The 16,602-nt window shown below is 48.2% G+C and overlaps 1 protein-coding gene across 1 annotated transcript in view; it reads left to right on the plus strand.

Annotated features, from left to right (window-relative positions):
• Positions 1-5,924: 5,924 nt before the first annotated feature.
• The window catches only part of LOC129382927 (uncharacterized), a 30,327-nt gene continuing 19,649 nt past the window's right edge, over positions 5,925-16,602 (plus strand). The window contains exon 1 of the mRNA XM_055067145.1: positions 5,925-6,058. Coding sequence (XP_054923120.1) covers positions 5,939-6,058 — 120 coding nt within the window. The 5' untranslated portion in view covers positions 5,925-5,938. The remainder of the gene's footprint in view (positions 6,059-16,602) is intronic.

Consider the following 16,602-nt stretch of genomic DNA (forward strand, 5'->3'; position numbering starts at 1 on the left):
TTATATCTGTCGGTCTGTTTGGGCAGATCCACGTGATGTGCGGTGACGTGTGGGTGTCACCGCACCACGGGCGTTCGTCATTGTATCGTGTGTGGTGAATACGGCAAAGTGTGTGCAGGTTGGGGTACGTGCGTGTTTGAAGTCGGCGCCAAGTCCTCGCCTTTCGGCGGTTTAACATCGGGTGCGGGCGTCCATATTGCCTCCGCTCCTCTCTTTGGCGTTCGAGGCTGTCGCGCGGTGCCGAGGGGGGCTCGTCACTCGGGTGGTCCGCAGCTCGGATGCTTAGTAGGCGAGCTAGCCGGTCCGCCCTTGTGTTACACTCCATGCCCTCGTGTGCGGACACCCACTGAGGTCGTGGAATCTGGTAATTTTATTCCCCAGAAATTTTATTACTAAGCGCGGCGCTGTCCCGGAGAGATCCAGGCGACAGTCTGTTTGTGAGTCCGTGAGTATGGCCGAGATTCATCAACGTTACCTCATCTTCTTTGTTCGCGAAGGTTAAGTCCGGTGAAGTATCTTTCGAGACACTATTACGGACTCTAGTGGGTTCGTCAAGACGATTAACAGAGTTAAATCATATCTCTCTGTCAAATCGAGCAATAGCTTTCCTTTCGGAGAATCGGCCGCGTATCCCCATTCGGAGTGCTGCGCATTGAAGTACCCCAAAATCAAGACTCTGTCCCGCCTAGACGCTAAACGCATCGCTGAGGAAACCACACCCTCAAAGTACGCCGGTCTCTCTCTGGGAGGGCTGTATGTGTTTACAATCATTGTATTCGGCTTGCCGCGCTTATTTGGCCATACCGTAATTATTTGATGTTGAATAATCTCTCCATGGATGTATTCTACACTTAGCGTGACACCCTTTTTGGCAAAAGTCGCAAGCTGTGGGTAATCGGGCTGGGTGTACAAGTCGTACCGTTTAATGTTTCTCGTGTGCTTTCGTATTTCCTGCAGAATAACGATGTCTGGAGGGATCGGCACTGACTCTACACATTGTATGAAGTTAGCGTGTGTAGTACGAAGGGTGCAGCTGTTCCACTGCCACACATCTAGACTTTCTTTGACGCGTTTTCCTCGTTTAGCCTCGGTTGTTGCCATCGCTGTCGGTTGTTTCCATACCCTTTGGTCCCCGTGTCGGCCCGCCTGGGCTTAGGCTCGTGCGCTGGCGGACTTCCTTGCGAATTGAGGCAATGGAGATCTAAATGCATGTCGCCTGAGCGTGGGAAACTCAGCGAATAGCCTCCGTCCATTTTGGGCTATCTGATCTAGCGTTGTCGTCGGCAAGCTCGTTTCAGCCTGTGTGTGCGCTGTCGGTGTGATCACCTGTCTGTTTGTGTCGGCCGTGTGCGTGCATTTCCAGCGCGGAGTACGTACAAAATTAGATTAGACGGTAACAACCACTGTGCGTTTGTGCTGGAGTGAGACGAGCTAAACGAATATCTAAACTAATTTACAAAAGTGGCATTCAGTTCGCGTGTTTTTATTCAGTTGTTGCTTTATTTGCGTTTTTATGGAGGCTGCATGCTGGTTCAGTTATTTTTTAATTGTTTTTTCGCTATTATGTCTCAGTTTATTTAACACAAAAGGGAAGATGATACGTGCACCCAATAGTATCAACTGCTCGAGCGCTACAACTCTCTCATCTTCCTTGAATTAGTCACCTATCTCCGCCTTGCAGGCTCCAGCAGAACTATTACGTCCAACTCTTGTCTTTTCTTCGATTTGCTGATAAATTCGACTTCACCCTGCTATCTGCTAGCCGCCTGGTTTGGTCAGATGGTAGAGCGGCTGCCCCGGAAAGGCGCAGGTCCCGGGTTCGAGTCCTGGACCAGGACGAATTTTTCTTCCACTGCGAGGCTTTTCTTTCGAGGAACCCGTATGGGTTTCCTTTATAGTTGTTGCTACGATCGGGTGGACGTCTCATCTTCTCTTAATTAATTACTTCTCTCGACCTTGCAGGCTTCCGCCGAATTATTAAATGAAACAATGTCTCATGCTACTATCCTAAATATAATGCGATGACAACGCATTACAGCGCGGGAAGAAAGTCAGACCCAAACAACGGTACTACCAGCACTCATTTTCACCTATTTTTGTGTTTTGTTCAAATAGACGTTACAAGTGTGTAGTCAGACAAAACAAACAGAAACATCAGAAAACATCAGAGATGCAAACTTCCTTAGAGATGCCGTACCGGGTGAATATGGCTCCCACTTGTTTTCATAACACATCTGGTTGTTGTATCGGTCAGCAGTTCCACTTCCGGCAAGGTCGGCATTGAGTCATACGCAGGCAGGTAACGTTTACCGCCGTATGAAACAAGTAATGCCAACACTACACCAAGCTTGTGTGGATGTTGTGCAGAACATGAAGGGTTTCGACTGTTGCTTTGCTTGTACGCATGTGCATGACATGTTGGACATTTCTAGACTACCGTTTCAATGTCAGAGTTTAGGTTGCGCCCAAACACTGTCTTCTTCTAGCTTTGTATTTCAACGGGCCGAAGGTGCCTGCGTGGCCTTACTTTATTGTGTACAGGTGCATGCCACTTGTCACCAGAACCTTCGTTCCACTTAAGAGTATACTATTTACCACAGACAGTTTGGAAGCCAAGCGGCTTTAGCGGTACTTCCATACCACAACAATTCGCGCGCCTTTGTAGTTCCTGCCACTGCGAAAACTCAAATCCAGGGCGCGTCATCGACAATTTTTGTGAAATTTATGGCGAACAAATGTTCTTCGCTACACTCTAGAAGCTAGTTAATTTCTTTCTATAAAAAATTCGCAGTTCCGCCCCAAAGGGGAAGCACCGATTGCAGTAGCAAACTAGTTAATAGCTGTACGAAGTAAGGATAGTAGTTTTTTCGGCCGCATAATCTTGTAAACATTCGCTTACTAATTAGATTAACAATGGCAGAATATGTAAGCGTGACTCAACGAGAACATAGAAAGAAACAGACACACGGAGACAGCGCTGTCTCTGTGTCTGCTTCTTTCTACACCCTTGTTCAGTTGCGCTTACACATTCTATCATGGATTCAAATCAAATAGCCAGTCAACGGGTTTCAACTAAATTAACCAGCACGTCGTAACGCGCACAGGTAAACATGAACACACGTCGCTCGATCACAGCGGAAACAAGGGAGTTAGGAATCGGAGCAGCAGTCGCGAGCCAATTGATCTCCGTGCATCCGTCACTTCAACACGTACGAAACGTCGAAAACACAGCGCATACGAAGCTACCGGCATTACGCGTGTTCTGAAAGCATTGCAAATCGCTTTCAAGATGAGGTCCGCGCGGCCGCGCACTTTAGTCACGTCGCAGACCGCTTTCAAGACACACGAGCGCCGGCGGTACCTCCCTACGGCGTCAGTCAAGGGCGTCAACTACGTCGCCCGCAATTCGCCTGGCCAATGCCGTAGTAGACGCCGTAGCTGAGTCCACTCTGTACGGAGCGGCGGGCGAGGAGGGAATCGAGGCACCGCCGCAGCCACCAGCAGAGAAGAACGCCCCTCCCCCGCCTCACCCTTCTGCCTAGCGCGCCACAAGAGAGGGCACGCATCCAGGCCGCGTTTCTCTCGCGCAAGCAAGATTCAATCGCGTTCGCCGGCTCACCCTCACCCGCTTTCACTCATGCGGAACCTCACGGCGACGGTGACGGTAGAAAATACATCTTGAGTGTCCACATAATTGAGATAGCAATAAAAAGAAAGTAGCAGAAAGAGAATGCACAAGGACAATTTATCACTACGCTTAAGGCTCTCGGCACGCAGCAACTGTCGTCTGCTTGTGTTAGAACGTGCTCTGTGTTGACGAGAGCTCCGCGGACAGTGTTTATATCGATCTTTCCTTTAGTGTGTAGCCCAATTACATTGTGGGCTGCAAATGTAGCGACTAGCAATAGGTCCAGCTAAGACATTGGGTCCCTCGGCAAGTCCGCAGACACGCGGAGTGCCTGCATCGCACCGGACTGCCGGTATCCGATCGGCGCCAGGATTTGCGCATTTGCCGCCGCCGCTTTCTGCGGGAGGATTACTATAATTACAGTGTTTCGCTTGTCCGGTATTCGAGTAAACGCAAGCGGAAGCGGACTGGGCTTGGGCGTTCGACGGGATGTGCGGAGTCGCAAACGTGACCGCTCTGCACCTTGCAGCCACCTGGTGGTACAGAGCACAACCATATAAAGACCTAATATACCAGTAACAAAGTGTGTTCCGCTTTGCTGCTGGTGTAAATTTTTTTGAGGAGCGTAATCGTGAACACGCTGTTTCTCTAAATGCTTAGAATGCTTTATACTTAGTCAAAGTAGTATTAGCTCTAACCAGAGTATCATAGTCGTCGGTCAATTTTTTCTTGGGTTCATACATGACTGCAACGTGTTGTCCTCTAAGGTTGATGACGACTGGGCTTACTCAATCCATGGGTTACTGACCTTTTGATATATTCCTTCTGCTTCCATTCGTTGCAGTTCCGCGTGGAGAGCTTCTCGAAGCGACAAAGAAACCAATCTGCACAACTGAACGACGGGAACAGAATCATTCCGAAAGTTTATCTTTTTCTAGTTTCTTAAATAAGGTACAATTTCTCGATGATGGCTCCCGTGCTGCTCGTTTACACAGCTCAAACAGTCCGCTTAAAGAGCCCTGGATCCTCGCTGGCTTTTAGACCCAGAAGGGTCTTCCGGTCTTTCTTAAGCACGCAAAATTCAGTGCAGATCTACCGGTGGCCAATCGTCACGTATGCTGAAAAATTTCCCAGGTGTTTTCAGGCGCTGCTGCTATACGACCGCAGAGCCGCATGACTTGTCTTTAGTGAACCGGCTTTTAAATTTAAACGTGAAGTTTAAATTCGACGTGAAGTTGTGAACTTCTATAGCCTGTTCACTCGCCAAGATGAACAAAAGTGCTGTCTTCGCTGCCTCGAACCTCAGTTTTTGGGGCACTCCGTGGCAGCCACACAGATATGAAAGTGTTGCCTGAAGAGCTTCGAGGTTCTTCCTCCGTTCTTCGCGGCGCCCAGAGTGTCCGTTGGCTTGACGTACACCACCTCCTTCGTTATCTGTTGCAGGATGCCGTGCAGTTCCTCTTGAGGAGCTTGCGCCATGCTTTATTATTCAGTATACCACTTCTGATAACACGTATTGTCACTGCCGCGGTGGACAGAAGTCAACAGGTCCTTTGTCAAGAAAACCGTGAACACGTCTGTCGATTGCGTCCAATATTTTACATCGGAACAAAGGAAAGGGGGATATTGGAAATATAGGGCAAAAAAGACGCGCGCAGGTCTAGCGCATCGATAGCTTGTGCTCGCTTATCTGATGTTACAGGTTGGCTAACACCGGCGGTTTTCTGCCGGTCTCATCTCGTACATTATTGAAGTGCGACGCCTACAACGGCTTTCGTGACGCTCCTCATCACAGCACTGTCGTGAGATACCTGGTAGCTGCTTATTTCCTTCTACCCAGCAGCCATTGCCTTGCGTGCAGGCTCGCGTGAAACATGCCGCATCAGCGTGCAGTTAAAATGCAACGCTTGCGATTGCTGATAATACTTCGCTTTCAGGTGAATGTTTGCGACGTTTTAAGGATGTTCTGTGATTCCATTACCAAGTTTCAGAGCATATCTGCTGCTGCTGCTATTTTCGGCAGCCCTGTAGCTTGAATTTGGACAAAGCTGAAGTCGTTAGATGTCATCGCTGGTCATGTATTTTCCCCTCACATTGTTACTTTCTTTCCATGTCTTACCAACAAGCCGAAAGTCATGTTTTACGTAATTATGTTGCTTTAAACATCCTAAGAAAATTTTCAAGCCGGGAACACAGTGTACAGGGCAAAAATACCAGAAGTCACTTCTTGTTCCATAGAAGCAACATTGTTCTACGTGTAAAAACAGCTAAGCTCTGTTTTCCTTTGCAGAAAAGTGCAAATTGAAGACGATGGGCCCTTTTCGCACCGTTTCGTGCGTCATCTTGTTCTACGTAATGACTCTCTGCTCTGGTGAAGGATTTGTCAGTAGTTTGCTGCCGGAACTGAGCGTCTATCAGGATGCCACAGAAGTGAGTATACATTATGGACTGCTGGAACGTATGTATAAGTTAATGTGCATGAACATTAATTCATGATGAATACAAGAAAGACAACTATTCCATAACTAGTTGAAGAGAGCAAAAGAACTACAGCTTCCAGAATCCCCAACAGGGATTCTACAACGACTAAAACAGTGGCTTATTCGCTTTTCCAGTGATTCCTTTCCAAGTTTCTAATGTTGCAATAAACAGAAAGATGAAGTGTGCAAAGAATATGATGACTAGGTAGTTTTTATTTGCATATTCACTTAAGGACTATTTCAGGCCACACCCTTCCGAGAACTCCTCGGACTTGTTTTTTACATTATTGACATTTAGTAGGTGTAAATAAATTTACTCCCAAATTATTTCGCGCTAAGAAAATAGTTTGCCACTGGGTCTTTGGAGTTTTGCCGACAAAAGCAAAGCACGGTCTACACAATATGCTTCAATGTTTAAAACTAGCGCCAACTAGTTCTCTTCCTCCGTTTCACTCCCCCACTCTGGGCGGCCAGCGGGGCCTTGACAGTGGCGCCGCCTAAGTCCACCCTTCTGCAGCAGGCGACGGCTAACGCGCTACCGGAGGACACCCGATGTCGAAACGTCTCTTCGGGCCTACAAAGGAGTGTGTATGCAAACTAATAACCCTTTTAAATCCTGACACGTCATTTACGCTTTTTTTGTATTGCAAATGATGTCCTTTTTTATTCGCAACTGTTGTGTCCTGTTAGAACTCCTCAACGCGTACAATGGAATGGCTCTGCTTGGGCCCGTCCCAACTCCGACGCGCCGCGTTTTCCAGCGGGTGTCTTTCTGCGGGGAGCCCACAGCTCGCCCTCCGCACGGGTGGCTGTTTAACCTCCGCCTCGAGCGATGTTCGACGCAATAAACAAACCTTCAATCATTTTCGGCAATGTATGCCTTCTTAATTTTTTTTTTAATCATGGGGTTTTACGTGCCAAAACGACTTTCTGATAATGAAGCACAGCGTAGTGGGGGCTCCTGAAATTCCGACTACCTGGGGTTCTTTAATGTGCACCTAAATCTAAGTACACGGGTGTTTTCGCATTTCGCCCCCATCAAAATGCCGCCGTCGTGGAATAACCTTTATGACCTGGAAGATTGGTTTCGTCGTTGTTTCTCTCTGTAATGGAAGCTGCACATTATCAGCTCCATATCAGCACCTTATCAGCGATATCACTTCGCGTTCTGGTCAGAGACATGCATGGCGTCCTGGGTTTTGTCATTGCCAGGCACTTCTTATTTATTACGTTTACATTATCATTGATAGGACACTTCCACACTTTTGTGCTGCTTTATTCTTTAGTTATCGCTTTAGAGCGAAGCTGTTAGACTCTAGCTGGTCGGGATGTTTCGCGGCGCGTCCTCAAGAAGAAAAGAATAGCTTTAGGGATTGACGCGAAAAGTTCGTACAGTCTTTGGCATAACACATGCCGCATTCAGCAGAGCATTAGCTTTGATAAAGGACAAGCACAAAACAAGCATCCATATCACATAATTGATGACAAGGCGTTCCTGATAACAATGCTAAGCATGTAGCGCTCGCCGCATACGCTTTTCAGTAAAAATTACTGTTGCGCTAGCTGCCTCGGTAACGGCAGCTTGCGACGTGGGGAGTGACGTCCTTGGCCCTTTATATATAAAAGAACTTGCCTAGAAACTGATTTTATTGTTGTTGCAGCACCGCTATGGGTAGGCAACGTATAGTCAGGACACCCGAGGAGCAGCGCGAATACGAGGGATGGCAAATGGAAAGCAGCGAGCTGTATAAATTATCATTACTATAAATTGCCATTACTACCACTACCGTATAGCCATAAAAGATTTCATACCTCCCTCATCGGTTCTAGCGGTTGTTTTCAGCAGCTTCCGTGGACATCCACTTTCGCAGGGCTGCGATGGCGAACCCAGCTTTTTTTTCCCCCATCATATCGCTATCTACGTGGCCAATCTTCTGGTGTGGGTAATAACCCTTGTTTGAGAATAAAAAAAGTGTTGCGCACAGATGAGTCTTTTACGTCACACTAAATTATCGATACCAAACTAGTGATACACAAAAGTACGCAAGTTTCGGGGATAAAATACTATGTACGGGAGAATAGGACAGCCGCTGGGCACAGGATACGAAGAGAAACGCTTTGATACTAGTTATCTTCTTAGGTCGCACGCTTTATATTAAGTCCGCTATTCTACATACGACCCACATATGCAGGCAAACAAACCAACCAACTAGCTGGTACGTTTCATGCTTAGCAAGCAACGCTGCGGATGCAGTGTTGGCCGTGCGCTCGTAGAAATATGCTCACTCCGCGCGTTTCCTATAGAGAACTGTTTTCGAATTGTGACGTCTTTAGCGGCGAACTTCTCGATGCATTATAACTCTAGTAGTATAGAGTTGATCATAGTGTATCTCACTATAACACCTAGAGGGTAATCTGGCGCCACCGTCTATGGGAGTTTCTTAAGGGGGCACCGTGCCGTCATGGGAATGACGGTATATGTGTCTGCGAGGCTCGAGTTGGCTGGTGTTGTAAGAGGCTTCGTCTAAAACGTGGATATGGCTACGCAAATAGCGCGTTCTCAAAGTAAAATCTTCATAAAATGTTTCCATTCACGCATATTACATCTTTACTCATCCACGGCGCATGACCAAGCGAAGAAGAGCAAGAACAGACGACCAACTATTTCAAAGTGAGCGCGAACCTTGTCGTCTGTCCTCCAACTTTTGCGGCCCGCTGATACTTTTTACGTAACATGCAGTCGTACACACAATAACAAGTTCTCATAGTTAAACAAAACATGTTTTCGCGTAATAATAAAGCTAAAACAGCTTTTCACATGCTGTTATAGTAGAAAATGAATCATTGTGACAGACGGAACAGTACTTGCCAAGCGCGTCTTCAAGGTGTCCTGTCTCTACGAGAACGATGCCAATCCGAATCCACAATATACCGACATTCCCATGCATACCACAGCGCAGCAGCGCCAGATTTCCCTCTAGGTAATGTAGTGATAAACTCTATGGAGTTGATGTTACGTAAGATAGCCGTATGCATATTGTTTGAATTCCTTCAGCTTTCAGCACGTGGTCGCGAATTCATATATTTTTGTGTGACCAGAGAAACGTGTCACTCTGCTCGCCTTGGTTTATGGGCTCATATACAGGGTGCCCCACGTAACTTAATCCAAACAGTAAAAGTATGCAAATGCCACCTAGCCGGACGGAACCAAGGTAATGTTTGCCGTCGTTTGGAGATACTCAGATAATCTTTTGTTTATACCTAATTAGACAATCACTCTTAATTAATTATTCAACATCCTAAGTATTATAATTAGATGAAAACTGTCTATGAGATAAATGCACTGCAACATGAAAGACTCCCGATACAGACTTTCTCTCGCTCAACACGTGCTACATAAAAGTGCTTCTCCGAGCGGAAAAGAAGCCCGCGAAAACACGCAATGTGCCTCCAGCCGCCAGTCACGCGGCAGTATACTTATATATATATATATATATATATATATATAACACTAAAAGAACCAATAAACCTCGCCATCTAATTTCTATGTATACGCATGTGTTACTGTTAGGATTCGACAAACTATCATTCTGTTTTAACATCAAAATGTAGGCAATGCTTCATCTCCGGCACGTGCTATAGTTTTTAAAACAACAACAGCAGGGTCTCACGGAGCACACACTGCAGTTGAACGTGGAATGCGCGACGCAGTCTTAAGACGGAAACAAGACAAGGACGAAGGGGAAGTGCTCATCGGAAATTTAGTTTTTATGATCATTTCTTATATCTACCTTTGTTTTGCTCAATAACCTATTGTACAGTGCGATTTGGGACAAGACAAGTAAATATAACAACGAATAGCGCGCAGAGGACGAGACACTAAAAACCACGAACACGGGAACACATGAAACACACGAACAATACGAGCGCTAACGTCCAAGAAATTTTATTTTTCACACACAACATTTGACACGCCCGAAGAACATATTGTTACGTTGCAGAAGTCAGATATAAATAAGTATTTACGGTGTCTACAAGAGAGACGACGATGCATATAGAGGGTTGTTGTCGAGGCCGATTCCACACCTGCACGTCAAATCGTCTTTGTCTGACTGGCGCCACTCTTGGTTGCGCCGTAACATAACACGCGCCTATAAAGGCGCAGCCTCGGCGCTTCATATAAGAGATGTGAACTCGCGGCAAAGTAAGGCTTCAGCCGGCACACATGGACAACGTCCGTGGGAACACGCGAGTCCAGCCGAGCGATTTCGTAGTTGACATCGCCAAGCTGACGCAATATCGTCTAGGGCCCTGTGTAGCGCGGCTGCAGCTCTTCAGACAAGCCGAAGCGGTGACATGGCGTCAATAGGAGCACAACGCATACAGGGTGAAATCAAACATCCCGATGTCGGCTGTCATACCGGATATTTTGCGCGGTCCGAGACTCAGTGAGACGAGAGCCGGCAATCTGGCGAACCCTGCGAGCCAGGACGAAGGTGTCTTGAGCGTATTCAGGGGAAGTGTTCCTCTAGGAAGGAAGCAGCGTGTCAAAGGACAAAGAAGGGTGGTGGCCGAACAGAAGACAAACGGGCGGAAAGTCAGCAGTCTTGTGGCGGGACGAAATATAAGCGAAGGTCACGAATGGTAACGTGCCGTCCCAATCCCTGTGGTCGTAAGAAACGTACATAGACAACATTTCTGTCAACGTGCGATTGAGCCGCTCCGTCAGTCTCTTTGTCGGCGGTTTGTAGGTGGTGGAATGCTTGTGGTCGGCACAACAGGAGCGAAGTAGGTCCTCAACTACTCGGGACAAGAAAGTGTGGTGATCAGTGAAGAGCTGCCGTGGTTCGCCGTGACGGAGGGCGACGGCATGTAAAAGGAAATCTGCTACATCAGTTGCACAGCGTATGCGTGATCACGTACCGGCTCGCGTAATAAGTAGCGAAAACGACCCATTTATTGCCAGATTTCGATGTCGGAAAAGCATCGAGAAGATCAAGACCGATGGGTGAAGAATCGTTCTGAGGGCACATCGATGTGGTGAAGGCCTCCAGCGCGCAGAACAGTAGGTCTTTTGTGGCGCTGACAGAGTTCACAGGCCGCAGCGTAGCAGTGCGCAAAGCGGTAAGGCCTGCCCAACAGATTTGACGCCGTACGCGGTCGTAAGTATGCGAAATGCCGAGGTGGCTCGCCGTAGGGGCGGCGCGCAACTGCTCAAGAACAGATGTCCAGAGATAGCGTGGTAGAACGAGTAAATATTCTGGTACTTCAGGGCGTAAGCTGCGATGGTAAAGAACGTCGTCGAAGAGCACGAACACGCGCAGCATGGGCCCCGAATGTCCAAAATTGAGACGATCGATGAGAACACGTAGGCAGTCATCACGCCGCTGTTCAGGGCGGACGTCACGCAGATCAGAAATGGCCAGGACGCTAGAGTTGGTGTCATGCGTATCATATTCAGGGTGGTCGACAGGATCACGGGAGAGGCAGTCGGCGTCCTGGCGCAAAGGGCCTGACTTATATAAAGCAGGAAATTATATTCTTGTAGCCTTAGCGCCCATCTACCCAATTGTCCAATGGGGTCTTTAAGCGAGGAGATCCAGCACAAGGCGTGGTGATCGGTAACCACTGAAAATTTGCGGCCATACAAGTTGCGGCGCAATTTGGCGACTGCCCAAACTGATGCCAGGCACTCCCGTTCGGTAATGGAAAAAGTCCTCTCGGAGAGTGACAGGAGGCGGTTGGCTTATGAAATTACGCGCTCTGCGTTACGCTACCATTGAATAAGTACAGGCCCAATTCCATGGCAACTGGCATCCATGTCGAATTCATGGCGGCAGATTGATCATAATGAGCCTGCAATGGGGGAGTCGTGAGCAAGCGTACGACGGCGGAAAAACTTTCGCTTGTGCAGGGCACCATGTTGAAGCTACGTCCTTCTTAAGTAAGTCGCTCAGTGGGCGAGCGGTTCCGGGAAAATTCTTGATAAAACGACAGAAATGTGACCATAGCCCAACAAAGCTTCTTACGTCTACAGGTGGAAGAAGGAACAGGAAAGTTCTGGGCAGCGCGAATCTTGTCAGGGTCGGATCGAACGCCAACGGTACTGACGAGATGGCCAAGATCGATAATTTGACGACGTCCAAAGTGGCACTTGGATGAGTTCAACTGCAGGCCGGAACGTCCCAAAATAACATTAGCCGATTTACGCGTTTGATGACTCATGAAAGTTGGCTAAAAGGCAATGACATCGTCTAGATAGCAGAGAAATGTGGACCATTTATAGCCACGATGTAAGGAGTCCATAATTCTTTCGAAAGTTGCCGGTACATTACAAAGGCCGAACGGCATAACCTTTAATTGAAAGAGGCCACCAAGTGTAACCAAGGCAGTTTTCTCACTGTCCATGTCATCTACCGAGATTCGCTAATATCCTGATCGGGGGTCTATCGGTGAATAGTGCTTGACTCCGTGGGAGCAGGGGACGACATCCTTGCGTGTGATTTTGTTGAGGTGTCTGTAATCCACGCAAATGCACAAAGTGCCGTCCTTCTTGACAAGGACAACAGGGAACGCTCACGGACTGCTAGATGGCTTGATGACGCGGTGAGTCAATATCTTATCTACTTCTCATTGTGTCACTTGTCGTTCAGCACGAGAAATATGGTACAGCAGGCGGCATATCAGGTTGGCCTCTCCAGTGCAAATACGATGGGTGAACGCCGACGTTTGGCCTAAAGGGCGGCCATGCAGGTTAAAAATGTTGCGGTAAGTTTCGAAAAGAAAGGCGGAGGCCAGTAGCTTGAGCGGGAAGAACAGGTGCAATAATCTTGCTAAGTTCATCTGTGAGAGTCGGTGAATCGGAGGTTCCTGTAGAGGGTGGCGGGATTTTGGCGCCGGAAGCCGATAGCTCGCAATCGTTCACAGGCGAAATATCGCCCAAAGACATGCCTCTATGAAGAACTTGAGTCGAGCAGTTAAAATTAAGGAGAGGGAGCGAAGTCTTATTGCCTGTAACAGTGACCATAGTGTGGGGAACGGCCATATTTCTTTCAAGCAATATGTCAGCGGTGGGAAATACACACATAGACGCCGCAAGGAACAGATGGGAATGACAGTAGAGTGAAATACGTAGTGGCTGCACGCTATAGGCAGATGTGTTCGGGAAAGCATAACCGTGGTTGTGTGTCTGGTGGATGATAGCAGCCGTGGGGCAGTTGAAGCTGAATTAGAGCAGACGCGCAATGAAAGAGGGCTCAATGGGACGATAAAAAGTCTATGTCAAGTGTTATGTCATAAGAGCACTGTTCCCAAACTGCAAACAAAACCTTCGTTAGGCGCCCCGCGATGCCAATGCGAGCGGTGCACATAGCAAGCAGGGCAGTCGTTTCTTCGTCTGCTACGCGAAGCGTTCGTGAAGCAGCGGGGTTGAGAACTTTGCTCAGGCGTCGACGCAATTGGGCACTCATCACGGATACTCGCATGACAGTGCCAATGAGCGTTCGGACACAAACGCCATCGTCTAAAACGTCCATCAAAGTTTGCTCGATTGGCAATGTCATCAGAGGGCCTTGCGGTCGAGTCGTCAATGCAGCTTCACCTCCGGGAGCTGTATCGCTTAATTTACTGGAGACGGGCGTCGGAGCGGCATAGGGGCGGTGGGCGACGAGCCTGCGCGGATAGGGACGATTTTCGATGAGCTGGTTGCGAACGGGACTGGTGGCGTCGGAATGTCGACGAGGGACACTTCCAAGGAGCACGAGCGTCAGTGTTTGGTTGTTAAAGTGCCAATGGAGGCTAGTAACGACGCTAGCTCTGTTCAGAGTGATAATAACCGGTGGACTGCGGTCGCAAAGGGGGGGACACAGTACGGTGGTTACCATGGCGATCAACGTGACCGACACGCCGGCAGGTAAAACAGATTGGCCGATCGTATGCGGTTCGCCATTCGGCTGGATTTGGGTAGCGTGCAAGATACCGTGGACCAGTCTATGGACCTGGAGCATGAGACAGCTGCGAAGCCACAATGGCACATACAGAATAAACTTCAAAATTAGCGAGTTCTTCGTGGACTATTGCCTGCACAAATGGTGCTGTAGGCAAGTTGTTCGGTTCACTGGGACGGGAAAAATAGCTGCAGGAGCCATGGCTTCAAGTTCTTGCCGCACTATTCGTGTCAGTTTATCTGATGATGGTCGCTAGGCTCCTAGCGTGTCGTCAGAAGAGGATACCGCAGCTTTGTTCGGCAGATGGCTGAACAGGGTTGCAAAGCGGCGGCTCTTGTCCTGCTCAAAGCGTTGACATTCTTTTATGATGCCCTGTGCTGTTTCAACATTTTTGCATATGAGCAGGTTCAAAGCGTCCTCAGCGATCCCCTTTATTACCTGTCCAGCCTTGTCTAGCTCAGCCATATCGCTGTGAGCCTTATGGCACAGAGGCAACACGTTCTGGATGTAAGCGACGTACGATTCTGTGGACATCTGGGCGCGGGTCGCTAGTTCTTTCTTAGCGGTGCTATTCCGCCCAGCGGGACGGCTGAGCAAGTCTCTCAGCGTTTGTTTGCACGTGTCCGAGTCGTTAAGCTCGTCCTCGTGGTTGTCATACCATATCTTCGCCGTGCCTTGTACGTAGAAGACGAAGTTAGCCAACATAATCGTCGGATCCCATTTGTTGTGGGCACTTACACGCTCATACGTGGCGATCCTGTCTTCCACGTCGAGATGGTCGGTTCCGCAGAACGTTCCCGCATATCGCGGTTGACCCAGCACAGATATCGCTGTTTTAGGCGTTGATGTGGGCCATGCCACGTCCGGTCCTGTTCCGTCCGTCATGTTGTCCGTTCCGAGGTGACCACAACTGCGGAGCTCCGTTGTTGATCTAGTGGTTACCCCGCACCTCCTCCAATTTGTTACGTTGCAGAAGTCACATATAAAGATGTATTTAATATATTTACAAGACAGACAACGATGCATAATAAAGATGGATGTCGCGACAGATTTAACACCAACACGTCAAATCGTCTTCTTCTGACTAGCGCCATCCTTGGTTGCGCTGTAATAACATCAGATAAACAACCGGCATCAGCGTCTCGGAAGGGCTAGCTCTTTATCGCAAAAGAAGAATAGAAGGTGTGCTCGCACATATCCGTCCTGCTCTGCTTATTTTTCAGCTTCAGTTATTTCTCAAGTTACCCTGTCTTTACTCCTTACTATGACATACTTCAAGGAGAGATCATAGAAGCTGAAATATTATGCAGAGCAAAACGCACATGTGTTAGCACACCTTCCATTTCCCTCTGAGATAAGGAGCTAATGTTTCTTAGACACTGACCCCAGTTGTCTAAGCGTTGTCTAAGCGTATGTAAAAAAAGTGTTGTATGTAAAAAATAATATTTGGATCATGTATCAACGTCCAGCAGCATGATAGAAACCGATACGCTCCTACGTGCTCTCTCTACATAGTGCGCACGGCCCGGGAGACTCAGAGCCATCCCCATTACAGTCAGAACCACAACCTAAAAAGTTGTCATCGCTCTTGCTCCTCTAAGCACCGCCAACACAGCGAGGAGACAGAATACCACCGGCAAGGCAGCGTTCGAAACAGCCGCCCCGAAGACAAGCCTATCGACAGCCCCAAAGGCCTTCAAGACCGTCTTCAATAGCAAAGAAGATACAAGCTACCACAACAACCGCCACAAGAATGACTGCGTTGTCATTTGGAAATACCGCTATGTTCAGTTGCCCTGGTTCAGGCCGTCCCAGTGCGAGCGCTATTGCATTGAGAACGTCCCCACCGTGCCGATGCACCACCCGACACTTTCGTGGAGCCTACATCGAGAGCGAGAACGACGACGTGAAAGATCTTTATATGATACACAGGCCAAATGAGGTAGAAAACAGGCCCCTCAGACGGCTGCTACGCCGTCGAGTAATTCATCGGCTACCGTTCTAGCTTGGTGGAATGCCAGCAGGAACCGCCGCAGCTGGCACCGCAGCCAGCCTGGCAGGCTGTTGCACAACCAAAAATCAACAAGAGTACCTACAAACCAAATCAACCGCCGCCAGCAGGAAAGTTCGTCTGCAACATGTTCGTGGTCGATGTGGGTAGCGAGCGATAATTGTAATGCTGCAAAGCGCTAACGGCGGGCTTATTTTTGGGGGGGGACGGTTGCACTTTTTTGTTAATTGAACATGCTTAGTTTCGATATGGCGAGTTGTGATCCTCGTTTAGCTATGTCTAATGCCGAAGCTTTTTTGTAAAAGTTAGATGTCTTGGCTTTGCTGCCCAATTAGTACGGCCAGTCAGACTGACATGGGGATCATGGGGCTGCAAAACCTTTCTTGAAGTGAAAAGAATGTCCCCCTCTTGATTACTCACACTGGCGGTCACGAATTGTTCCGTTCTAACATGTGTGTTCACTGTAAGTACTCTCGCAGTGCTTCCCAAATATTATTTGACACGCACATATCTACTAAGGCACACTCGTAATGCGTA

The sequence above is a fragment of the Dermacentor andersoni genome, chromosome 3 (genome assembly GCF_023375885.2).
Source record: "Dermacentor andersoni chromosome 3, qqDerAnde1_hic_scaffold, whole genome shotgun sequence".
Classification (NCBI taxonomy): Eukaryota; Metazoa; Arthropoda; class Arachnida; order Ixodida; family Ixodidae; genus Dermacentor; species Dermacentor andersoni.